This window comes from Poecilia latipinna, unplaced genomic scaffold (assembly GCF_001443285.1).
Source record: "Poecilia latipinna isolate Pla-1442-1.1 unplaced genomic scaffold, P_latipinna-1.0 Scaffold896, whole genome shotgun sequence".
Taxonomy (NCBI): domain Eukaryota; kingdom Metazoa; phylum Chordata; class Actinopteri; order Cyprinodontiformes; family Poeciliidae; genus Poecilia; species Poecilia latipinna.
This window is the reverse complement of record NW_015113512.1, coordinates 96,595-122,755: the sequence shown is the minus strand read 5'-3', so window position 1 is coordinate 122,755 and position 26,161 is coordinate 96,595. Positions and strand designations below refer to the sequence as shown.

General features: G+C 38.7%; 3 protein-coding genes across 3 annotated transcripts in view; 1 reads left to right on the top strand and 2 right to left on the bottom strand.

Annotated features, from left to right (window-relative positions):
- The window catches only part of atosb (atos homolog b), a 29,640-nt gene extending 18,726 nt beyond the window's left edge, over positions 1–10,914 (bottom strand). The window contains exon 1 of the mRNA XM_015048651.1: positions 10,533–10,914. The gene's annotated coding sequence lies outside the window, so the exon portion shown is untranslated. The remainder of the gene's footprint in view (positions 1–10,532) is intronic.
- A 2,078-nt stretch (positions 10,915–12,992) lies between these two features.
- Positions 12,993–19,034, bottom strand: cenatac (centrosomal AT-AC splicing factor). Its single transcript, XM_015048657.1, has 11 exons — positions 18,774–19,034; positions 18,185–18,351; positions 17,777–17,875; positions 17,632–17,698; positions 17,326–17,388; positions 16,366–16,433; positions 16,151–16,262; positions 16,014–16,044; positions 15,328–15,429; positions 15,025–15,157; positions 12,993–13,905 (listed from the first exon to the last, which is right to left on the bottom strand). Exons 1-11 carry the CDS (start codon positions 18,891–18,893, stop codon positions 13,803–13,805), a joined length of 1,065 nt encoding a protein of 354 aa, XP_014904143.1. The 5' UTR covers positions 18,894–19,034; the 3' UTR covers positions 12,993–13,802.
- A 736-nt stretch (positions 19,035–19,770) lies between these two features.
- Positions 19,771–26,161, top strand: part of LOC106957353 (endoplasmic reticulum aminopeptidase 1-like) — an 18,364-nt gene continuing 11,973 nt past the window's right edge. The window contains exons 1-14 of the mRNA XM_015048656.1: positions 19,771–20,127; positions 20,427–20,941; positions 21,056–21,194; positions 21,474–21,608; positions 21,705–21,825; positions 22,021–22,175; positions 22,263–22,376; positions 22,481–22,612; positions 23,366–23,497; positions 23,735–23,818; positions 24,147–24,304; positions 24,456–24,535; positions 24,622–24,805; positions 24,990–25,146. Coding sequence (XP_014904142.1) covers positions 20,457–20,941; positions 21,056–21,194; positions 21,474–21,608; positions 21,705–21,825; positions 22,021–22,175; positions 22,263–22,376; positions 22,481–22,612; positions 23,366–23,497; positions 23,735–23,818; positions 24,147–24,304; positions 24,456–24,535; positions 24,622–24,805; positions 24,990–25,146 — 2,076 coding nt within the window. The 5' untranslated portion in view covers positions 19,771–20,127; positions 20,427–20,456. The remainder of the gene's footprint in view (positions 20,128–20,426; positions 20,942–21,055; positions 21,195–21,473; positions 21,609–21,704; positions 21,826–22,020; positions 22,176–22,262; positions 22,377–22,480; positions 22,613–23,365; positions 23,498–23,734; positions 23,819–24,146; positions 24,305–24,455; positions 24,536–24,621; positions 24,806–24,989; positions 25,147–26,161) is intronic.

The window sequence follows — 26,161 nt, the reverse complement described above, 5'->3', positions numbered from 1 at the left end:
GATTGAATGTACCCATTCTCTGAAGTTACTGGAATATTATTCTTTAATATGTAACAGTAAATGCCCGCAGACTAAATGCACTCTTTCATAGAGGAAGAATGCAGGCCCCTCTTGCTGCAGCTTGATGTACTGAGCATGCTTTTTTAAGTGTGTGCAATCATATATGTGCGCAGACAAGCGGATTAAAAAAAAAAAAAAACAAGACACGTGTTTAACTATGAACCTCCAAATATAGAGATGTGGGGATAGGAGGGAGAGGAAAGGGAGGAGACAGAAGGTGGAGGAGGAACTTTAAGAGACAGCGAGATAAACCAAAGGTTGAGTTGAGACAAGGTTTCTGTTTTCAAACGGGCTCAACTGAATCTTCACATAGAAAAGTTTCATAATAAAATGACATTTTTTTTGTTCCAAACCAGATCTGAAAAATCCCACGCTGCAGTATGCACAAATGTAAACAAACACCTTCATTCTTCTGTTGACTTTAGAGTCGAGGTTGTTTCTATATCTGGGGTAGAAAGGGTGTGTTTCCTCTGTGGAGACCCTCCCCCTATACGAGGGCACAGCCAGTCCACCAGAAGAGAAAGACAGGCTGAAAGTACAGACTCGCATTCTATCAAACACTCGCATTCCTGTAATGCTGTCAGGAACATGAGAATGTGTTTGGAGTCTTGGACAATCCTGCTGAAGGACAGTGAAGTTTTGTAATACTTTTAGTAATTAAATTTTGCCATGTCTTGGAGATTTCAGACTTCAAAGTGACACCATCAGTGTTTCAGAAATGTTATCTTCTTCTCCAATTACATCCTTAAAATCAAAAAGAAACAGGAATTTAACCCACGTGATAACTCAGAGAAAATCCCTTAGTCACAGTTTTGACTGAAAGGTGAAAAGGTCACGCTCCATGTTAGGAGGAAGGAAAGAACAAAAAGAAGAGAGCGAGGTGATGAGAGAGACGGGTGGAATGACGGTATAATAATGTGCATATGTGTATGAGGGTGGAGGAGGTGAACGCCCATATGAGCACATTTGAAGATGTGTGTGTGTGTGTGTGTGTGTGTGTACTCCTGTGTGGATTGAGCTCTACATAGTGAGGTGCACTAAGCTATAAATTTGACACAAGCTATTCGGTCTTTCAGTGTCGAAACAATTTTCATGACTTATCTTTGAAAAAAAAGTGAAATTGTTTGATTAAATATGCTTGGATGTTTTTATTTTTTCAATATGTCAAGAGATTGTAAGCTCCATTGATCTCATGTGTTAATAAATATCCATTTCATACCCTAAAAGAAACAACCCATTTTTTTTCCCCTTTCTTGAAGCCATAGATATTCAGTTTACTGTTGTGAGGCAGCTGTGTTAAGACCTGAACAAGATCTATAAACCACCATGATACCAGAATCAAATTTTACTGTTGTTGGATAGCAAGTTCCTGCATGCTGTTACCCACCCATTGTAATCTCTTATAACAACATTTACAAAGGTCTGAGGTAATCAGTAAAAATCTAAGGAGGAGATTTTAGATTTATACAAGTTGGGAAAGTCTTTTGAAACAACTGTAAGTTTGAAGATCACCTTAAACACTTGCATAAAAACAGATGTCTGCTTGAGACCCCGTTTGGTCTCAAACAGCCCTCGAGAGCCAATGTCCTGCAACTTTCAACACATAGACGCATCTGTGTTGAAGGTCCGATGGCTCGACCTCATACTCCAGCCATTGGATTTTGGTGTATTGGACCAGAGACATCTAAAGGTTGCAGGACACAGAGACTCAAAGCCTTAATTTGAAAACTCCTGGACTAAAAGAAGAGCCAAAAATCTGCCTAACAGAAAACTGAGCAACACAAGAACAATCAAAGCTCAGGATTGTATTTAACGCAAGTATCTCTTTCCACTGTCAAATTAATTTTGGGCTACAACAAGAAAGTAATATCTATAGTTTCATAATCTTAGATATATTTCATAGCCAAATTATGAAATATCTGTATGAAGCCAGAACAGAAAAGTTGCTGTACTGGCTTCCAACAGTCTAGATATCAATCCAAACAAAAATTTGTGGACTATGCCTAACCCCTCAACTGTTGTCATGAATTAAGTTTTAATGCAGCCAAGGAATGACGAGTATCCCATGAATGTTGGTTCGTCCATATTCCACACATACCAAGAACCCTACTGGAAGCATTTTGCTACCACCCTGCAGTCAGAGATCTAATTAAGCTTAGCTTTGCTAGCTTTAATATGCTGATTTTCTTTAATATGCTGACTAAAGCAGCATGTTGTAGATACTATATTCAAATTAAACTAATAAATGAAATTAATATGGGTAAGGCCCATTACTCAATGAGTTCTATAAGCCTAAACTGAATACATATATGCTAAGAAAACATACAAGTGATACAAAGACTCAGTCAATCGTGTTTAATGTACTCTTGACCTCTGTTAGAGTTCAGCACTCCTCTGGATGCAAAATAAACAGTTTCAATTGCCCAAGTTAGACATTTTGTGTATAAATTAACCAAAAATCAACACAGATAAACCTGATAACACTGCTTCTACTTATGTGACAATTTTCACATAGCAATCAATTAATTCACAATGTTATGATGCTACAAGATAGTTTGATTTTGAACATTGGAAACTTGTTTTCTGTATATATATCCTGTAGTGTCATGCAATGTGCTGCTATGAATAAATTCCTGAACGAACATTTAAAAAGTTTTATGCAATCCACTTGATCTTATTTTACTTAAATCTAATGTATTTATGATTTGTAACCATTTACCACAAGAGTTACGTGACTTTCACAGCCTACATTTAATGCTAATTGCAAGACATTTTTTTCCACTTTCCTCTCTGATAAGAGCTCTTTAAAACAGTTAAAGGAACCAAACAGTGTAGAAGAAAAATAATCAAGAAGTGACTTAGGTACAATATCCAGTAACACAAAAATTGCAATTAGAGGAAATGTGGAGATGGGGGAAAAGTGTGGCAGCCCAATTCTTGGTGACAGGCCTGGCCAGCTCAGAGGAATGTTCCAGAAAAATATGCTGCCTATTCATGGAGGACAGGAAATAAAGATCTCTCTCTCTCTCCCTCTCTCTCTCCACCTCAACACTTTTCCCTCTCAGTTCTCAATCCTTCACTTTACATTCAGCTGCTTCTCTTTTCACCCATCTCTCATGCTCTTTAATTTCATGCTAGGGGAATTCTTGCATTGTATGATTGTGCCACATTGCTTTTGCTTGTGTTCCAAATAGATATTTAGTTAAAGAAGGGGGAAAACAACTAAGTCTTAAGCACTCGCCCAATGTCTTGCCAACACATTTCACCAAACAAGTCAACTGATGGTTACCAACAAAAGTGGATGATGAGAAATATTACAAGAAGAGTTAAAGCTTATTAACAACTACATTTCTGGGAGGGCTATAGAGTGAAATGTCGCAAAGGATGGTTGAGTCTACAGTGAACGCTGGGCAATTGCATAGATTAATAGATTCAAACTGCATGACAATAACATGTTTCTCCATCCAGATGAGTTCCCTTTTCTCCAGATTAGTTTTCTGCACCCAAGTGTGTTAGGAGTAGAAAAAAAGGTGAGTCACATTGAAAGTGTCCTAAACATTGTACTGAGAGATGCAGCAGGAGAGTGAATTAAATGTGGGATTTTACAATGACACTGCGTATTAGTTTTTCTAATATTTCATTATAATTAAATGATATGTGCATATCTGTAGACTCCAACATGCAGGGCCTCTGATCCATTTTGGTGTGGGAATTTAAAAATAAAGGTCAACTAAAGGTCTGACTGGGGTTAATCCTGGGGTCAGGTTAACTTACAATGAGAAGGTTGCTCAGCAATCCCATTAGGTCACTGAAGGAGATGTCCATTCACTGTCAACTGCCTAACCCAAACACCAACTTCTAATCTTCACCAAAACCAATCCATATTGAACCTACACCTACTTTCACTACATCCGTGAAAACAGGGCAGGATTTTTTTTTTTTTTTGCTTAATTTGGCCTTAATTTGAGCCTGGAAAGTGAGACAACAATTAGTCATTAGAGTCTTCAATGCTAGAGAGTTGATTTGAATAAACTAATTTGTGAGCATCTGTCATCAGTACATGAAATAAACCCGTTGGAGGCATATTGTGTTGCTTACAGCTTGTTAGTAATCACGTACTTTCAGGTGTTTTACTTTCAGATCTGTACATTTTTCTTGTTGAGTCTTTTATGTCTGTTGGAAAAACAGACTTACTTTGATAATTAGCAGTGCAAGTGCCAGTTGCTGCCAAGTTTATCTTTTAGGGTGTGAGCTAATGGGTCAAATAGCAGCTGTAGTCATATGAATGTCTGTATATTTAACAGGATAGTGTTGCAAAGAAATGCATCATAAAAAGCCACAGTGTGTACAATGTCAGTGTGAATCATAAAGGTGACAAATACCAAACTCAAAATGGATATGGAGCTACTGTGAATAAAGAGCTAAAGACTTTAATGCAGGAAGCCTCACAAGAAACCAACAGTTTTAAATGTGAAGCTGGTATTGAGCTACTACTCAATGCTATTGTTCACTTTGGTGGTAAACAATATAACGTCATGAGGCTTGTACACTAAAATAGATACTGTAGAGACAACAAGATAGGATTGTGGAAACCAAAATTGAGCCGAATTTGTTTGACTCACACCTGTCTGCACCTGTGATGCCTACAATTCCCTCACACCGTTTCCACACATTCCCTGCCACTTTCTTCTTCACCCCTAAATAGTTGTCTACATGTCCCCTGGACCTTACGTCACATCTTAAACAACAGCAGAACAACAAAGCAGTTTCCCGTCTCTGATGACACACAGTGGGGAAACGAGTCACATACACACAACAGCCTTTACAACGCAACACACATTGATGTAGTGCAGTAATTAGCATGCAAATGACAAGAGAGAAATACCCTGGAGATCTTTTTATTCACAGGGCTTAGTGACCCCATCTGAAAATGACTATTTGAAAATGTCTATTTTAATAGTCAAAACACTGAATATACTCCAGCATGATACATATAGTGGAAACTGTCTCTGAAATACTGCAGGATCTAACATCAACTGTCTTCCTTAATTCTGCTCTTGGGGGTAGAGCCAATCAGCAGCAAGGAAAATGAATGGCGTTCCCTGACTGCTTTCCAATGACAGTCAACGGCATGCCAAGCAGCATTGCGCCTAGGTATCTCCATTTCCATCTGCGTTTTTCTTTGAATATTTTGGATATGCTCTATGAAATATGGTGCTATGTCCCACAGAAAAATCCACAAGTAGGTGAATCTTCAATTACTGAACCGCGAATAGGTGGGTGGTTCCCTGTACAACCTTATTTAGTGAACATGTTGCTGCAAAAGTCCTGAATACAAAAATTCAGAAAAATGTTTTGGGAATAGCTTGTATTCCTAACAGTAGTTAATCTCGCCATGTTAATCTGCAAATCCAATTAGTTTTTGTCCTTGAATCATAGCTTAGTTGGATCGGACATCATGCTCAGATCGAAATTACAGAATCAGAGGTACAGAAATGGAACACTATGTCAGCCACCATAAGTGCTTCTTCCAGTTCTTGCTGTGTGTTTTGGTTAAAAATATCAGTGTTTGATCTGGCAGCAAAGTCTCCACAGACAGTTGCAGTCGAACTGCAGTTACACTGCAAACATTTGTGCACACAGTTTCACTTCTCTTACTTTACGGTCACAAATGTGTTTTTTATTCAAAATACATGGAGTAACAAGTTATTTATGCCAAGAGTCAAGCTTTTCTATTAAGCTAATGTTTGCCACAGTGAGAAGCAGAATACTGAAAAATGAAGCATGTGACAACATAGAAGAAACAAGTCAACATATATAGAGAGCAAAACAGTGACAGGAAAGAGGCTGAGAGTGAACAAGTCTTAGTATGATGAGCTCTCTGCTGACCTACATAATACAGACTTGTACCTTCCAATAACTACTCATTAATTCTGGCACAAATAGAGAAGCTATTTAAAAATATAAAAGGCACATTCACATGTGTTCTTCAATGGGACCTAAAAAAAACAACCTATAAGTTTATATCCACTAAAACTGTGAGCATAATGTAAAATACAATGACAAAAGATTGACTAGAGGTAATTTCACTTTAGAGACACAAACAAAAGGAAACAAGTTGAAAGACTGAAACTTATGAGTTTATCTTGCAACGAAGAGGGAACACAGGCTATGCAGTAATGAGTTAACTCAAACGAAAAGAGAAAAGATTACCAAAACGACTGACCACAGGATCTTCTATGTGGTGGCTCAAACACACAAATGGGCAGTTAGGAATAGCGTGAGAAAACCTTCACAAAATGCTTCCACACTAAACACTGAACCACAGATCTTCCTAACCCATCATAATAAACTGAAGACCTGAAAACATTATTATAATTGACATTGCAGTAGATTTCAAATTATAATCATCACCACCACCTAAGTCTGCTGAAACTGTGAATCTTAATATTGTATGATTAATAATTAGCCAGGAAAGTGAATAACCATTTTCTAGTTATATTTTCTAAGAAACTGCAGTTTCACTGCTTGTCACTTTTGAGTAAAAGCTCTGAATAACAACCAGACAGGGGTTTTGGTAGAGCATGATTATCCCACAATTAGATTGACCTTTAACATTTTGTAACAAGATACCATCAGTCTGTTTTATTAAGTGGCTTAAGGGCAAAAAATGAAAGGCTATTAACTTAACATGGCACAACATTTGTAAGATTTGATTACGTAAATCAAATCTTCAAGAATAAACTGTATTACCATACAATATATTATGGAATCTTACGGTGCCTTACAATGCATATCAAATACAAAATATTAAAGGCAAACTAACAACAAAATAAATAAAACCAATGTCAAACTAAATGTCTGCTTAAAAAGTAAAGTATTTAACTGCTTCTTAAATACAACAACAGTACCGACATTCCAGAGTCTTGATGCCACAGCTTTAAAGCAGATATAAAATGTGTTTTTTGGGCCACAAGCAACATCCCAGCTACTGTTCTTAAACGAGACTTTGGGATTGCAAAGCTGGAGATCCAGAAACACGAATACAGTCAAGTTGTTTCTTTCTTTGGAAAGTTAAAAAAAAAAAATTATTGCAAAAGTCGTTATGAGAATATAAAAAGTGAATATAATCTAATATGGATTTTTTTTTTCTGTAAAATTGCATACCATGAACCTTTTTTGCATGTTTCAGAAAAAGCTTTTCAACTTTGCAGAACAACATGCCCAAGTTCTACTAGTTTAAGAAGACACCCACTAGTAGCTGGATATCATAGACCTTTGTTTCTCAGGCTGTAATGTCAGACCATGCTGATTAATTCAGCAAGCGATGCAGTCATCTTGCCATCTCCTCTTAATGTCAGCTGAGATTTAGGTCCAATTAATAAAAAAAGCCATCTAGCCACTGGAGACTAAGCTGAGATGAAGAGCATAAAAGATGAAAAAGAAAATCTCCTGTTAAACAGTGGAAGCTGATGTATTCGTGTTGCAAAGACTGGAATAGTTTCAGTCTAATTTGTTTAGTAGAAATATAATCAGCCAAATGTACAACATTAACGTATTTTTCTCCCATAGTAAAGATCTTCAATCACTGACTTTGGTCCAAGAATCTAACAGTGAACAAGTATCTTTAGATCAAACGAGATCAATAAAAAGCAGCACAGGAAAACACTGATTAAACATGATGAGGGCAACTGACGAGGATTTAATGTCTGAGCTGCCTTGGAAATCTGAAATTAAAACATCTGTAATACTTAACATATGTTGTAAAGAAAATGGTGGATAAATAACATTACATGTATGAATGTCTGACTATGAATATTCTTTCAGTACGTGGATTCAAAAACACAGGGAAACACCGATGACACGTCTTTAATTTAAACATCTTTAGAGCGTTTCCAGCTCCTTGTTATATACAAAATTCAATAAAACACAGATTTAGGAAAACTGCCGGTTTGGCGGACATGTTGTGCTTTTAAATAAGCTGCCAGAGATTTAATAATAAGCCAGAGAAAACATTAAGCTAACCATACACACGGTTTGCAATGATTAAAGTTTCACATGTACCAGTTTATTTAAAATATTAAAACAGATAAGTTCAGTTAAGGAAACTAAACTATAATGTGCATTTTCATTGAGCTATTTAATCTAAACCTGTTATATCTCTTAGATGCCTAAGGAAAGAATATTGCCATTTTATGATGTACTTTATGTTAAGTACCTTAGTACTCAACATAAATGTACAGTTTTCTTTTTAAAAACACGGAGAGAAAAGACTTGGCTTTAATTTTGTAGTTTATGTATGTCCATGGATGAATGTCTGCTTATTCATATGTTTACTTGGATGTCAAAAAACAGGTCAGGATGCTATTTACTCCTCTAAATTTGTCTATCCAAATTTAGAGGAATAAATAAACCATATTTTTCCTCTTCCATTTCTTGTACCTTTAAAATAATCTTTTTTAGTCAAATCTGACAAAAGTAATTTTGATTCTATAATAGCAGCATTCAGATGCAGCCACACGTTCAGTATTAGAGATCAATATAGCCCCAGAGCCGTGCCGAGTATTGGATCTAACCAACATAATCATCTGTAACCTCTGACATAAAATCCTGTAGACATTCACTGGAGGGCTGACGACAAGCACTCATCAGCTCAAAGCGTTTAGTATCCACCACTTCACAAAGCACCACCAGTTAGGAAAAAGAACACCACAGCCATGAACTGTAACCATGCAATCAGAACACCGTTACGCATGAGGTGAACTCTGTTTGCTGAAAGACAGGGTGAACACACAAATGACAAGATGAATGGTGTCCCTTAAGTGTCTCAGATTATCAGTTGACCTCCCCATCAATAAAAGTGGAAACTGTAACTGAGCTGCAGGCGAGGTACATAATGCATCGGCAGGCTGTTATTGTGTTTAGGTAGAATCAAGGAAAACACTCAGTTTTTATTGCTACTAGCCTCAAGTAAGTTCCATGCTAATCATATTGCATTAATCCTCTAAACAGCCTAACTAGACACTGGTGGTTCCATATATGAAGATGAAAAGGCACACAGTAGGTCCCTCATGAACAGTATCTTGCATAATCCAATGTTCTTCACTGGTTTGTTTGTATAAAAGCATATAATTCAGCTCCTTCAGGCTGAACATTAAAGTACACAAACACAGCAGTTTTTGCTGTCTTTTCATCCAACAGAGTCCCACAATCACCCTTACAGTGACTGATCTTGCTGTCCTTTCTACCGCTGTAAAATGACTGCATTTTTAAAATTCCACTATCTTCACCTGCAACATTGTCCAAGAATCAATTATGGTTTCTTTCCTGGGTGTGTGTTTTTGCACAGGACAAGCCCAGGCCCAGGCCTGCTGAACAACATGTACAATGCCTTCAGGGTTGGTTACAGCAAATATCTGCATGACGTCACGCTCAGCTGAGGACAAAGCCCACTGCTTTCTCCCAGACAGAGAGAGGGAGAATGAGGTGGGGGTGGGCTCTTAGTGCAAAGCGTGGACTTTGCTGCTGCAATGTGGATGTGTACACTATGTTAATATGCGTGTGAAATATGAATAGCTCTAAGGTTGGATGAATGTGAGGCAGCTGCAGGATTCCCACATGCACGTGTGCAATAAAGGTGAGGCAGTGTGTGTCTGCAAGCACATGTGCATAATGTGCAAGTAAGTGCCATCCACCCATGCTTATCAGTATAAATAGAGACAGTGCATTGGCAATAAGACCTACAATAATGCAATAAAAGGCTAGCAAATGATTTTTTTTAGAAACAATGCTACAAGGCCAGCATCAGTAGCCTGTGCAGTGCATGATGCAACACAGCTCCCAAGTGCAATCAAAGGGAACAATACACCCACTGCTGTGCTAGTCACCTGCACGCTTTACATTCATCATCATCATCATCATCAACTCCCTTGCTTAGCACGAGCCATTTTCTTACAGTTATTTTGCATGGCTTGTTGATATTTCCCTATTTGTTTAGTCTCCACATGCACAACCCAAGAGTGTATAAAGATTAAAATAAAGCATATGCATCAACACGAGCGTTCCCATGACAGATGCACAACTCAAGAGAATGATAATGACATTTTGATGAACACTTCTTTATCAATAGCACCACAGGGTGCATGCGGACGAATAAAAAAAAAAGTGCAGAGAAAACAGACAAAGCAGGGGAACGCCCCCTTTCTTAATCCTGCAAACTACTCTTAGGTTATCAGCTGTCTCTGACTGGATGCCAGTCATTCTTTCACCTGATTCTTAAGAATGATGTCTGTCACAACCTGAATGATAAACAGGGGAAGAATTTCAGCCGGAACGAGCTATATTACAAGTTAAAAACAGAAAGCTTTTGTCTTATTTCCCAACAGACACTCTAAAAGCTTCATAAAATGCAGTTATAAATGGCTACCAAAAAAAAAGAAGAAGAAGAAGAAGATAATTCTGGGGTTACAAACCTCTCAAATAAAGGTGGACGCAGGAAACGAAACACAGCCCAGACAGTCAAGACTGACGCATTCCTGTCGTCTCGGAGTTTGGCCTTTTTGTTATCTCTGCCCTGCTGGCTGCAGCGTCAACGTTGCCACTTGAAAATCGAAGCCAGAAGTTAGCCGTCTGAGCAGCGGAGGTGACGGCTCAAAATACTCGAATACATTCAGTCTCGTCCTCTCACACAAGTCGCTTGCTGCTTTACGAAGCTACGTCCATTCCTCTATATCTGTGTCTTCTTGTTTTGTGTGTGTATTCGCAGCTGTTTTCCTTGTTGTAACCTTAGCCTGAAATTTCTCCTGTCGCTTTAAGGTACATTTCCGGGGTTCGCTGACAACTACGCGGAAGGCGGGACTTACCGGCCAGCTGGGCTTTTGCCATTTATCCGATTGGCTGCTTGTGGTCCTTTTACCCAATCAACATTCCACCACTACCAATTTTTTTAAAACATGCAGATTTATTCAAAAATACTGCTCTTTTATTGGTTTGTGGATTAGTTAAACCTCCACCCACTACACGTGCTTTTCTCCCCTCCCAGTCCTTTAAAGCCAGGAGGGCTTTTGTGCTGAACCCTCGATACACACTAAATTCTTTGATATTTAACATTTACCTACTGCATATAAGGAAGGACAAGACAGTTAATCGGCAACGAAACGTGGCTGAAACGTACAACTATCTTACAGCCACACTGACAGTGACCGTTTACTGTATCAGACTGTGTGGTAATCCCCTTCTTTTCCTCCCATTTGTACTGAATTAGGGAGAGCCATGTTTTCACAGAGCTAAGAATAGATCCGCTACATGTATCCCTATAGTGCCTTGCAGCTGCAGTGATTCCACGCCCATGTTAGCACACTGGGGCTTTATTTTCTTCTGCCATGTGAAGGAAAAGATAAAAGAGAAAGGCCTGTAAGCACGAAGTGAAATATGCTCTAAATCCATTCATTCATCTGTCTCGTTAAACTTTTGACAAGCTCATTGTTTTAATTCCTAGTTTTTTATTGCCATTATTTACAAACAACCTGGTGTCAAATGCCTGGCTACAGCTGCCAAGTAGCTCAACCAGACGTGACGACTTTTAAGTATATCTTGCTGGTATTATGTTAGACTCCATTTTGTTTTCATAACTGCCTTAGCTATTGGTGACACAGATTCAGCAAGGTGTCCCAAATATTCCTAGCATGTTTTTCAGTTGTACATTCGCCAAAACCTAAAGGTCCTCTATAATGAGGGAATTTAAATGTTGTAACTCCTCACAACTTTCTTCCAACAATTGTAGAAGCTAACAGCTGTGGGCAGGAAGGAACTCCTGTAGCTGTCTGTAACACAGTGAGTCTAAAGCAGCCTCTGTTGAGACTCATGAGACAATATGCTGCATTTTACTGCAAATATTAGAATTCTTCAGATTCCTCAAGAAGTAAACTCTGCTCTGTTTCTTCTTGTGGACAGCTTTACTGTTGCATCTCCAGTCCAAACTGTTTTCCAGGTACACATATGTATTTATACTCATCTCTGAACCACCCAAAGACCGCAGAATCATCTGAGCATTTCCGGTCTGGTAACTGTGTAGGCCACTGGATTACGGTGAACTCACTGTTCTTAACAAATTAGTTCAAAATTTTAGCACTTTAACGTGTCAGATTAGCTGGCTGGAGGTACCAATTAAAGATAGATGCACTGTGTTTATGAAGGGTTTTGGTATGGTTTCTAACAAACCTTGGTTGACTGTGATGTTTAGACTACATCTGATTGATATTAAAAGGCTTCAAAGTGTGCCAAGAAAACATTTGCCACACTATTACCACACCACTGCCAGTCTGAGATGATGATACAAGGTAGGATGGCGCAATCTCAGGAAATCTGCATTTTCTGAAATACTTAGACCAGCCCATCTGACACTAACAACCCTGACATACAAAGTCAGCTATTTCTATGGATATAAAATTTAATGATGGTCGGTTGTAAATTCAGTAAGTCATCTTTATCACATTTTCCTGCTTAAATGTATTGAGTTGCAATTCTTGGTAACAGAATTGAACAGGTGTAACTGTGTCAAATGCAGTCAAAGTGGGATATACCATCTAGATTAGCATTGAATGATAAAGGTCAGATCCCTGAGGTCCAAATCTACACTAACAGCTAATGGCTCACCCATTGGACATTGTGGTTGAGGACAAAGTAGAAAAGAGGGCAGTTGTGAGAGACGTAGCGCTGCAAAGCAGCAGCAACATAACAAAAGAACATGAGAAGGTCAAGAGAAGCTGAAAGAGAAGTTCTGAAAAGACAAGGCCTGAAAACATGAATAACTTCTGAGGTCTCTGACCAGAAGAGCACAGTTCAAGAAACAAAATACTGAATAGAGCCCTCCTACTCCAAATAACCCAGTAGAATACTCAAGCTTGAAGTGGGACCACATTTGAAATGTCACTGTGATAAAATAACTTTTATTTCTAGTCAGAAAATCAGACTACATGTATAAACCCTATGCTTACAAAAATCCTACAAGCCCAATATGATTTCTTTTAATTTGTCTTTTTTACATTTGGAAATGTGTTTTTACTTTACTGACACAAAACCAACTTCCTTCTTGACAAGTTAAGGTGACTTTAAAAGGCTGCATGCTATTTTTTTTTAGCATAGGGAAGTGGAACACCACATGCTGCATATTCAAAAGCAGTCATTCATCTACAAGTGACCCCATTTGCCTTTGCTCCACTTTTCTCGTAATTCTGTCTGTAACATGATCTGAAAACGGGGGTGAAAGCTCATCATTTATAGGGTTACAGCCTGGCCAAATAGAAAACATATGCTAAAAAAAGGTAAAGCTGCATTCTTAATAAAAAACAGGACTGATATCTTGTTAACTTTTTAACATGTAGTGTCATTTGGATTGTTCACGCCCCCTGCTGGAATAAAAATACCTTAAAACGATGTTTTCTGTTAACTGTAGGGCAAAGCAAGAGCCTAGCAAAGCATGAGACACAACTTCTGTTAACATAAAATGCAATTTCAAATGTGGCTTACTAACAAAATTACCCTTCCTCAGGCTTTTCATTATGTAAATTATAACTACACAGCGCAAGTCGGTGCATGTCCTTATTAAAAGTGGGGTGTTTTATTGGTTTCAACGCTGCAAGAAAGCTTCACAAAAATTCTGCATAAAAACCAACTTAACACATAAAAACAACATCATTCCAAACCTTAGTACCGTACTAATGCATGGAATCAAGTTTTAAATGTCAGAACTGGGCGGCTGGTTTTGTTTTTTTTGATCCGCCTGTGCCATGTTCCCGCTTCCTCTTCTGTTTATTCTTCTGCCCCTCCTCTTGTCTGAATTGGTGTCTGTTGGGGACAAGAAATAATAAATTCATAACAGTGTGGACTTGAAGGTTGCTTAAGCTGAGACAAAGTGTGACTGGATTAGACTATGTAAATTTGAACTTTTCCTTAGACTGCAAGAATCAGGATTTCAGTATCTTTGTCAGTTGATTTAGGTAAAGTAATAAAACATTAAGCTGTTGCAGAAAAAACCGAATGCAGGGTTCCTCATTATCCATTTAAAAACATGTTGCATATGTATCCATCTCACAGAGCTTAGAGGCGGCTTGTATTAAATCACACTGACATCAAACGTCATGGGTGGAATGTAAATGAGAAATATGACATCTTCAGCGCTTGAACGTGAAAACTAACAAATGAACCATTAGAACCGCAGCTTAATGTAAAATGATAATTGATTATTACATACCAAATGAACAGAAATTAAAGAAAATAAATAATTATTTGTTTTAATCACAATTGTGGCACTAAGCAATGCTGTAACACACTCACCACATGAGCATATTACAAAACACAACAGTCTGTGCTTATTTATGAAGGACCATATGACCACTGATGACAGCAAAGGACTCACCAGCTACACACCATCCACTTGTAAAAACATGGTTGACTCCATGTACCACGGATGTGAAGCAGTTATCAGAAACCGTGTTTATGCAACTAAATATTAATTCATGATTCTCAGGAAAGATTAATCTTCCAGTATTTCGTAGTTTATGTAGTTTATTTTTGAGTTTATAAAAAAAGATGTCAAACTGCTACTTTTTTTTAACATTGTATTTCTTCACTTCCTTTAAAATATTGTAATATTCAATTACATTTTCTACTTTTTTGCTTTGAAATAGAATGTGCAGTGTCCCCAATGCATTTGTGTTCATTAAAATACAATTTATCTGAAGAATTTAAAGGTTTACTCACCTTTTCAAACACACTGCTGTTATTATGAACATAACTGTTCTGCTTTCAGTTGTCCATTGTGACAACTGTCTGGACCTCCAATTGAAGGAACTAAATTTTCTTACCTATAACTAATACAGCCTTGCCAAATGGTTTCTTATTTTCCCCCAAAATATCTCCAATGTTCTTCAGAAGTGGCAATTCTTTTCCCATTGTGGATCTTACCTGGACTGCCAGCGCCGGCCACTGTTCCACACTCTACCAAAAGAGGGAAGCCAGTTGGCGTCTGTATGAGAGCTGTGATCAAAGTTGGCTCCCACTCTGTTCGGAGGAAGCTTCCTTAGTTTCTCTTGCTCCTCTGGAAAAAAGACAGAGGAGCAATGCAAACATTATCTAAAAGTTTACATTTAGACGATGCAAACTTCAGGACTTTCTAGAGAACAAAAGTAGCTCATAAATCTAAATTAATGACTAGTTGGTCTTTGTATAGCAAACAGTGCAAGTGCTAAATCATAACACGGCTAATACTTTGCTTGAGGAACTCCTGGAGTGACGGGCCGATCTCAGCCTGTGCCGCTGCTCCAGACGGCCCCTCTAGTGGATCATCTTGGAGCCAAGGTGGAACGGCTCCTGCAACACACACAACGCAATGCTGAGCTAAACTCAAACCTACTGGAGAAACAACACACCATGTGAGAAGAGCAAAACATTAAATTAAAAATAGATAAGTCAGAACACACAGTCAAGACAAAAATAATGTTTTTTCTCACTGACAATGCAGGCATGGGGGGAAAAAAATGAAAATCAATGATTCAAAAGCTTGTGCGCCCGCCCAATTTAAAGCTGCCATTTTTGTATGGGTTAATCAGCCTCTGTGCAGGAATGTTGAGTCACTTTTTGTCACAACATTGCTTCAGATTAATGAGGTTTACAGGAACTTGTAGATACACAGCTCTGTTGCAGAATTTCATTCATGTTGAAACATTTCAACACCAACTCTTTTCCGCCACATTGCTATAGCTGTCCTGCTTTGTTTGGGATCATTTTTCTGTTGATGAGGGAAAATCAAGTAAATTGTGGTCAGACATAAGGTCAATATATCCATTCTTCCAAAATTGTGCTTGACTGCATTGTGTGGAGACAGATCTCGGAAGTCAGCCACTGTGAAGTCAACAAAAGAAAAATGAATAACAAAATAATTAACAAGATGTTACCTGTGTGCACATTCCCACTGCTTGATGAATCCTGCAAAAGAGAAAAAAAAGACTGTCTATTGAAGTGCATCAAATTAGTGAAAAAATAATACAAACATATAAGCATTCAAAGTTTCATAAAAAAGCTGGGAGTTTACCTGATAACCAATAAAAGTCAGGCTGTGTCCTGCAAGAGTCCAGGGCGCCTCAATAATCGGGTCAAACCTGCTCCCAACCTGCTGCGCCGACACTTGAGACTGAAACTGAGAACTGGTTCCCAGACAAGACGATGAGCCCCAAACAGAGACATCACTCAAAGTGAAATCAATGACAACATAAAATGCTTTATTGTTTTATGTCGACGCAGCGTTACCTGACAGAAACCTCCACGGATGGATCGGTGCTGCTGGGTCCATTTGATGATTCCCGCTCTTCATTGGGCTGATATTGATTCAGGAAAAGCCAACATGGGTTCACAGAGGATATCTTACGTCTAATAATGCTTAACTTCAGTTTTCTGTTATCATTAAACAATTTTGGGCCACAAATATTTGAATAAACCATCAACTAATACCTTCTTTATGTCTACAATTATAGTTAACTGACAAAGGGTGAAAACAATGTAAAAGAAAAATAAAATGCAACCCAAACATAAAATATGGAACAAGGTGAAAAAGGTTGAATAAAAAAAAAAAGAGGAAAAATAATTAAAACACGGCTTTTTGCATGTGTGATGAAAAGTGGTAGAAGGTACGCTGAAGAAAGTTTAGTAGTTATTAAAAATATTTGGGCAAAGATTGATGAGAAATGATGAGTGATTTTTAGGGGGAATATCTTTGAAGCTGCTTTAAATATTTAAACAAACTTTACAATTATTTCATGTATTTGTTCAGATAGATTAAAATATATAGTCAAGTTATTAAATAAAACACTAGACCCATTTATTTAAATTTATTTACTACATTTTGCCTTGAAACTGTTAAAATTCATAACCAATTTTGCTACAAACATTGTTTTTAATCTTTTTTTTTTATCCTGCAAGTTCCACTCAACATTTCTTTCCAACTCATGTCGATCACTTGGCAAGTTACCCTGCAACGTCATTACACCTCTCGGCTTGAATTTCCAAATAGCTTTTACTTTATTACAACTTGCATAAGTTCAAATCCTAATTAGTTAAATCTGTGCAACCCAATCTCATAAAAGCTGGGTGAATGTTGCTTACCTCTTGTGATGACTAAGCATTAAACTGGAAAATAAAGGGATCTACATAGAAAAATACCAGCCAAGGCCACAGTGATGGATACTGCCACTGCATCTTTGGAAAACAAACCTCTAAAAGACACTGGAAGACCTCCTGGCGGTGCTTTTCCTGGGCCCGGATAACATCAGCTTGCTGCAGTCATGGAAAGATAAGCAGGAAAACAATACCGTTCGTTAGCATTCACTGCACGCTGTCACGCCTCATTGCCTATGAACATAGTCCAGTCTGAAATAACTCTAGAGCATAAATTAATTCAAGAAAGATCAATTTAAAAAGAAAGTGTGCAAATGAAATTATGTAAGCACACGGCTGATGGTTTTTGGTTTCATCTCAAGAAGAATAACAAAAGTACAACTCAAAATGTTTTTTCATTACCTGCTTAATATACTCGTCTTCCTTTTCCACAAAGGACTCCAAAACTTTTGCCACTTCAGTCTTAAACCTAGAAAGAACCAAACAATGTCATTGATTTTAACTGATTTTAAATCTATATTTCTTTCATACAAACTTGTTGTCTTACCTTTCAGTTTCTTCCTCTGTGATTAGGACTCTGTCTCTAAGCTTGGGGTCAGCCTTGTTGTCCCACCAAAACTTATAAGTACTGGTTCTGTGTTCTCGTCTGGAATGAAAAGTATTTGAGATTTTCAATACCCAGTTTTTCGACTTAACGATTTGTCATCCCCAGATCAAGTTACAGTTTAAAATTACATATAGCCCGATTTCTACGTTTGAAAGAAGTCAATTAAGTCCTCTGCACGCATTTTAAATATTCATTCTCTCCGTTATAAACTTCAAAATGGTAAAAATGCTTAAATATTTGGGCAGACTAAAAATCTACTTGCTCCTCTACAAATGAGACAACCTGTGGAAAAGCCAGAGGAAAAGAACAAATGAATTTAAATACAAAAGTTAACCATAAAAGACGTACGTGGCCATGTGCTCCAATAAGCCTCCATACATCACTGTCATGTTGTCATCTGTGACGTTCCGTTCAACTTCAAGACCACAGCAGTGGCACCAGAACTTCTGCTTGTGCTGAGTGCAGTCAAACTTTTCCACTTGGGGTTTTTTTAGGGTTCGTCGAGCTTCTTTGACCTGACAGACAGCCATCATGGGACAGTCATGGAACAGAAGGAAATTCAGATGACTGTCAAAACACAACACTTATTTCTGTTAACAGGCCTGGGGTTCAGAAATAGCTGCAAGCTATAATCATCCCAGTCTTAAAGATAGGAGTGGATGTAGCTCCATTACTAATTATATAGATTATTGTGTTGAGTGTCATGACACGTTTGGGGACGACTGTTAAATAATAGCTGAAACTTGTCGCAGAAGTAGGGGAGAAACGGCGAAAAGATAATAAACAATCCCACGGTTAGCAGCTAACGTCATTAGCAACTGGTCTGGCATGTCATAGCATTGTTATTGTAGCATTCGGTGATGCAAAAGGATATAAAAACACACAACACGTTGCAAACAACATTTTTGCACAAACTGTGCTAATTTAAGCGCCTCACCTTTTCAGTAAATTTAAGTAGAACGACCCTGAGTCTGCTTTGGTGATTTTTTCCAAAGATGTGTTTCTTCTTCCCGCAGAATGTTGTCTGATTACATATGGCGCAATAATATGCACCCATTTAGTCCCTGTGGAATAATCCCAGCAATTATTGAAAGTTAAAGTCAAAAACCTCCTAAATGTATTGTTTTATTTCATATTGACCCTCTCGGAATATCCTCCGGTTGACGTCTTCTTCGTTTATTGTTGACGGTTGGCAAACCACCTCACATGTAAATTTACTGCCACCTGCTGGACTTTTGTAAACTACATTTCATTGGTGACAGGACAGTTTGCAATGAAGTATTTTCTAAACAATAGTCTTAAGTTTTATTTTAAAGGGGGTATTTTTTAGAGTATTTAGGGAATTTGTCCCTAAATACTGACAACCCATGCATTCCTCATAAACCTAATACTCTAGTAACACACTGTAAACATAATCCTTGATTTAAATCCACTCGCAAGAGTTGCTTTTTCTTTCTTTTTATTTAGTTCATTATGTATCAATTATTCTGAGATGACAAAATATTGTTTCATGACGTTCATTTTATTACTTTTATTATCAACTCTATGGTCTGCAAGTTTTAGAACATTGTACAGCCTGCCATGTCTCCTAAAATGTCCCCTGTAGAAATAAGTAATGGACTTGTTTTCTCCTACTAGAAAAATATTCAATTTGGTGCATTGTCTTATTTAAGAGACTGACTGATTTGGAGCCCTGCTAAATTATATAATGAATTAATACAAGTTTCCTCATCCCACTGAATATCAAGTGTCTTTAGTCATGTTTAGGTTTGCTTGTTTAAATGGTTTTAAGGTGTAAGATACTTTTTAGTTTTCACTTATCTGTAGATGTTTTTTTTTTTTCTGGCAAGAGAAATTTGCGCCTCTTGACTCCTTTTAAAATTAAGCAATGTCCCCCTCTGGTGGTCTGAATTAGTTTAGTCACAGATACGTTGGACTTCCTGGTCCTTTCCCAGAGTGTCCCTGTGAAAATTATGCTCGTGTTTCCTTTGGTACCTTTAGGGACTTTAATGCAATGATTCAGTAAGTTTTAGCCCACATTTATTTACTGTGAAGGTTTTATTGGGATAAAACCAGACGGGTTGTTGTCATGCCCCGCAGCTTCTGGGCTGTGTTGGTTTGAATTACAGAGGTGGGAAAGCATTACATTTTAAAAACCGAGGATGCTTCTCAGTTTGTGACACGGAACTAACTGCTGACAGCTCTCCTCCGTTTCCTGCCCTGCGTATAATTCCTCCTCCAGCTTTTGTTTCACTTTCACTCTTGACAAACTGCGAGGAGAAGGCGAAACGGTAAGGTGGAAGAATGTTACATTTTTAAATTTAATAAAGATCAGTATTGGAGCTGTAAGATCATACAGGTTTTTGCTTTATGTGAAATATGTATTCTTCTAGTTGTTTGGCGTCTATAAATGAATGAAGATTTTTGTAAAATCGAAACTGTTGTGCTCATGTCTTCCCTGCTGTTGTCCGTGAATGTGCTTGTGTTGCAATTATTTGATTAAACTGCTCAATTGTGGTAATTTACTTTGTGAAATAATTATGAATCTAAACTAAATTCTGCATGTTTGCTCTTTTTAATAATATTCTAGGTGAAAGGATTTCCTGTTGTCCTTGCCACCATGTTTCCCCTCCTGCTGGTGCTCTTTGTTTCTATTCATCCCTCATCCGGAGCTCAAATCCCAAATCAAGATCAAGCCAAACAGCTTCCTGTCGCCACCAACGGTGAACCCTTCCCCTGGGACCGCATGAGGCTTCCCGTAACCATCAGTCCCTTGCACTATGACTTGGCCATACACCCTAACCTCACCTCCCTGGACTTCACCGGGATGGTACGCATCAGTCTGGATGTGAAAGAAGACACCAGCATCGTTGTCCTCCATGCCAAGCAAATGCACATATCCAACGTGGTTCTCCTGGCTCCTGAGGGCGTCCGGCCTCTACGGGTGCTGGAGTACCCTCAATCCCATCAGCTTGCTCTCCTGTCTGAATCAGTTCTGACCAAGGGCAGAAAGTATGAGGTCCAGCTGGAGTTTGCTGCAAACTTATCTGACAGCTTTCATGGTTTCTACAAGGGCAGCTACCGTACGAGCAGCGGGGAGGTCCGGTAAGGTCACAAAATATGATCTTCATCCATTACCGACACTTCCAGTTGGCTCTTCCCAATCTTTGAATAAAACTCTGAAATTGAAAATAAAAAGGTTGTCCTTCTATCTCTCAGGGCCATAGCATCTACGCAGTTTGAGGCGACCTTCGCTCGTGGAGCCTTCCCCTGTTTTGATGAGCCTGCCTTCAAAGCCAACTTCACCATACGGATCATCCGTGAGCCTCGCCACATTGCCATTTCCAACATGCCCAAAGTGAGTATAAGAAAATTGTTGTTTAAAGTTTTTTTTTTTGAAGAAGTCTAATTTCCTGTTTTCCGTAAGCAACATAAGGAAGAAACAAAATGAAAGACAAGACCAAAATATATTTATTTATTCATTTTGATGAATACAAATGCATGTCACACTTTTCAGATTTTTACTTATTAAAAATGTATTACTAAGTTAGAAAGGTTGCAAAGAAAATGCATGAAGTTTTGTGTCTGCAACATGACCGACTGTAAAATAAAAGCAGATTTTTTTTTCTGTTCGCAGGTTAAAACAGTGGAGTTGCCAGGCGGTTTGCTTGAGGATCACTTCGACACGACCGTAAAGATGAGCACTTACCTGGTGGCCTACATCGTCTCTGACTTCCTGTCTGTGAGCAGAACAACTAAGCACGGAGTTAAGGTGAGACTTCACTCATGGTGCTGGCCAAGTTGTTTCATATGTTATTACACTCATAAACAGCTTTTTAATAATTTATTTCACTTTGATTGCCGTCAGATCTCTGTCTATGCCGTACCAGAGAAGATCGATCAGACCGCCTTTGCTTTGGATGCTGCAGTGAAGTTGTTAGACTTCTATGATGATTACTTTGATATCCCATATCCACTTCCCAAACAGGGTTAGTGAAAACACATTGTACATTGTTATTTGGCCTCTGGTGCATGTCAGCTGACTCTAGGATGAATCCGTCTTTAGAATGTATCCATGCTGCCAGGAAGCATCATTATAAATGTTAAAGCTACTTTAGATAGAATGAAGTATCAATTTGTCAGCAGTTCCACATTTGATTCCTGCTTTACGTGGTTCCCTGCAGACCTGGCTGCTATCCCGGACTTCCAGTCAGGCGCAATGGAGAACTGGGGTCTGACCACCTACAGAGAGACTGGCCTTCTCTTTGACCCTGACAGGTCCTCTGCCTCCGACAAACTGGGCATCACCAAAGTCATTGCCCATGAGCTTGCTCATCAGGTACTTGTTAACCTTGAGTCTTTTCTTGCTCCTCGAGAGGTTACTGGGGAATGAATTCGGTTTTAACCTTTTCACCGATTCGTCCAGTGGTTTGGAAACCTGGTGACAATGGAGTGGTGGAATGACTTGTGGCTCAATGAGGGTTTTGCCAAGTTCATGGAGTTCATTTCCCTCGACATCACCTACCCAGAGCTTCATGTGGTGAGACCCCAACTTAGAAAACTTATTGTATCTTTTACCTTCTTCTGTCTCTGTTTCTTCAAGTTTAATTCAAATTAACTTTCTCCATGCTGTCTTTGCCTTAGGATGACTTCTTCTTGGGCAAGTGTTTTGAGGCGATGGAGGTAGACTCTCTGAGCTCGTCCCATCCAGTTTCCACACCAGTGGAAAACCCCACGCAGATCCAGGAGATGTTTGACGATGTGTCTTATGACAAGGTCAGCGGTGTATACTGGAAGATTTAAGCATTAGATATTGTGGATTGTGATCATACATGGCGCTAGAACTTTATTCATGAAGATCTGGACAGATCAGCTGATTGGTTTTTTTAACCTAATTTAGCCTTGTCTGTTGACTTAACTGTCTAAACTTTTACCCGATCAGTGAATGCTTTAATGAGGTAAGAAGGAAGACTCTTTTAAATGGAAACGGTATTTTCGACGATGTGTCAAGACATGTGTGAGAAAAATAAAGGCTGCAAGTGAAAAAAAAAACTTTCAGAATATGCAGGTTGAAAGTAGTATTGCAGAGTAACTTTGTTTTATCTTTTTGAGGTTCCCACCCTTGTCTGTTATGTTTGTCTTGGAAAAGGCAAAAGGTATGATGAAAATCTCAGGATCCACATTCACTAGAATCTACACACTGTTGTTTTTGTAATGCTAGCTGTGCTAACCATGTTAAAACCAAACATAAGATGCTAAAGCCAGTTCAAATTTCAGCTCCGCAATAATTTGTCTTTGTTTTAAAAAGTATCAATGACCCTCCATTATGTTGTCTTCTAAATATTAAAAAGCAATCCAAATATGTCCTGGATGGTCAAATCATTGCAAAAACCAGACATCAGAAATATGCCACATAACTTCGGTCGATACATCTCTAATTTAAGGACAAGTAAAATAACTTAACTTGACATTATGCGCATGGAACGGTTCATTTTCTTGCTAACTGTGTTTGTGCTCGTATGTTTTCAGGGGGCATGTATCCTGAACATGCTGAGGGACTTCCTGAGTCCTGAAGCATTTGAGATCGGCATCATCCGATACCTGAAGCGCTACAGCTACCAGAACACTGTGAACAGCCACCTGTGGGAGAGCCTGACTGATGTGAGTTCAAATCAGATCCTGACTGCGTTTAATTAATATCTAAGTCAACTTTGTTACTTTATAAATACCACATTAAAATTTGGCAATCTGTGCATCAACCAGTGGATGAGTTGAACACTGTAGCATTAGTTGTCGTTGTCCATGCAGTCTGAGAAATGTCTTTTTAATGTTTTATTTTTTATTTTTGCCATTATCTTGACGTTGTCTTTTCTTTTTTCTCTGTTAAATGTCCACCAGGTCTGCAGCTCAGATGCTCTGGATGAAGGTCGACTGAAACACGCAGAATTCTGCTCTAAACGCAAACTCCAGTCTGGATCCTCTGTGAGTTTTGCTGCTTGGTTCTGCAGAGCAACAGAATAAATCCACCATTACTGGTTTTCCTGCTAAAGATGTTCAGAATGCCTCAAACTGGTTAATATTTAATTGCAGATGCTTATTCTCATTCTGAAAATTTCGAAAACATTTACTCTGTCGGATAACCTTGTTGAGAAAACACCTGGTTTTTCATAATAACTTTCATTCCAGATAGATTTACTTGGCTCTCTCATCAAGCCTAATTTCTCATAATTCCAGTTATTATAAACATTTTAAGCACTGATTTGAATGTAGATATAAGAAGTAAATGTGATATGTGGTCGCCCATGTTTAGAAGTGGTACTCTGATGACGAGCTTGATGTCAAGACTATCATGGACACCTGGACACTGCAGGAGGGCTTCCCGCTGGTCACAGTAGAGGTCAAAGGTCGGGAGGTCAGACTCAGTCAGGAGCGTTTCCTGAGGACAGACGATCCCTCGCTCACTGAAGGGTAATAGACATGAAACGCATAAATATACATTATTACAGATTACTGACATTCCTTCTTTAAATCACGGTTTAACACCGTTATATTGTATTAAATCCTCAGAGTTCTGCTTCTTTATTTAATGGTTCGTGTTTTCATTTTCGTTATGCGTCAGATTCCTGTGGCAGATTCCACTAACGTACATGACCAGTGCTTCCAGCACGGTTCATCGTTTCCTTCTCAAGACAAAGACGGGTGAGGTTTAAATTTACACACATCATCCATGTGCAAAGAACTTCACATCAGTTAAACTGTGGCTGTGCTCTTTGCCATGTGCATAGATGTGCTCTACCTGCCAGAGGAAGTGGACTGGGTGAAGTTTAATGTCAACATGAGTGGCTATTACATGGTCCACTATGCTGGTGAGGGTTGGAACTCCATCATCAAACTGCTGCAGTACAACCACACGGCTCTCTCTGGGAACGACCGGGCCAGCCTCATCCAGAACGTCTTCCAGCTGGTCAGGTCTGTCTCACTCTGGAACAATTTAGTGCGGTGTTGGAATATCTGGGTCTAATCATGCAAATTGGTAATGTTTTAATCATGCATACACTTAAGGTAAAGAACATAAACTTAATAAATACAACAAAACAATTGCATATGAGTTCAGTGGGGATGTATAAACCTCGTTCTCCTGCGCATCTTTCAGTGTTGGGAAGGTGAGGCTGGACACGGCTCTGGATCTGTCCCTTTATCTTTCCAAGGAGACTCAGATCATGGCTGTGACCCAGGGCTTCGGAGAGCTTGTGCCTCTGTACAAACTGATGGAGAAGAGAGACATGACAGTTCTGGAAAATCAGATGAAAGTAAGACGACTTTTATAATATGCCTGGAACCAAACGTATTTTTGTGTCGGCTTGAATAAAAAAACAAAAATGTTGCGTTGCATCTAAGGACCAGTTTGCACCAGACTAAGACTGCACCATGACACTAAAAGTCATCTCAGAAACCATGTGGTCTTTCTACCAAGAATGCAGTTCACACCCCAAGGTGAATGAGTTCCTCAATGTAAAGGAGTCTGATAGCAGCAGTGATTTGTTATCCATGACGTGTGGCCCACTGCACCTGCACGGGTTGATCACCAGAGACTTTAAAGGAGCGGCCACGCTGGCCCCCTGCCAGGTCTCTGACACCACTGACCTCAGTAACCTAATGTTTTGTAGCCTAAACGACCCAGTAAGTGAAGAAACAACTCTCAATTAAACAATAGAGACCGTATACATCGAGATTGGTATGTGTGTCACACCCTGTCAAGTAGAATTCCAAGCAAGGGAAATGTACACACACCTCCAAACTGTGCATACATTCCGGTCACTGGGAGACAGAGGGATTTTTAGTGTTTCTGGCTGCTCATAATGTATCCGTCATTATGTCAAAAAGATGCTCTGGCATCATATTCACAATGAATAGAGAGAAGAAGAAAATGCAAGGAACATCACATAGGGTTTGTAAAATAATTAAACTATTGCTGGAGGCAAGCTTGTTAAAATATATTTTGAATATAGTAACAAAACCAAAGCAACTTTAGACTTTAAAAAAACACGCAGATTTTGGATTCATAAGCACGGTTCTTCCTGAATGCACCTGTAAAGATGAGAACACACAGTGCTGTGGCCATGGTAAAGTTATTGCACAGAATAGCTTGCTCAGCTGTGTGCGGCATTAAAAAAACACAAAGACAAAATGCTTTCAACTGCATCTGATAAACTGATGAATATACTGATGATGTGTTCCCCTAAAGCAGGGGTGTCAAACTCAATTTCACTGAGGGCCACTTCAGCATATTGGCCACCCTCAACGGGCCACATTGACGGTACAAAT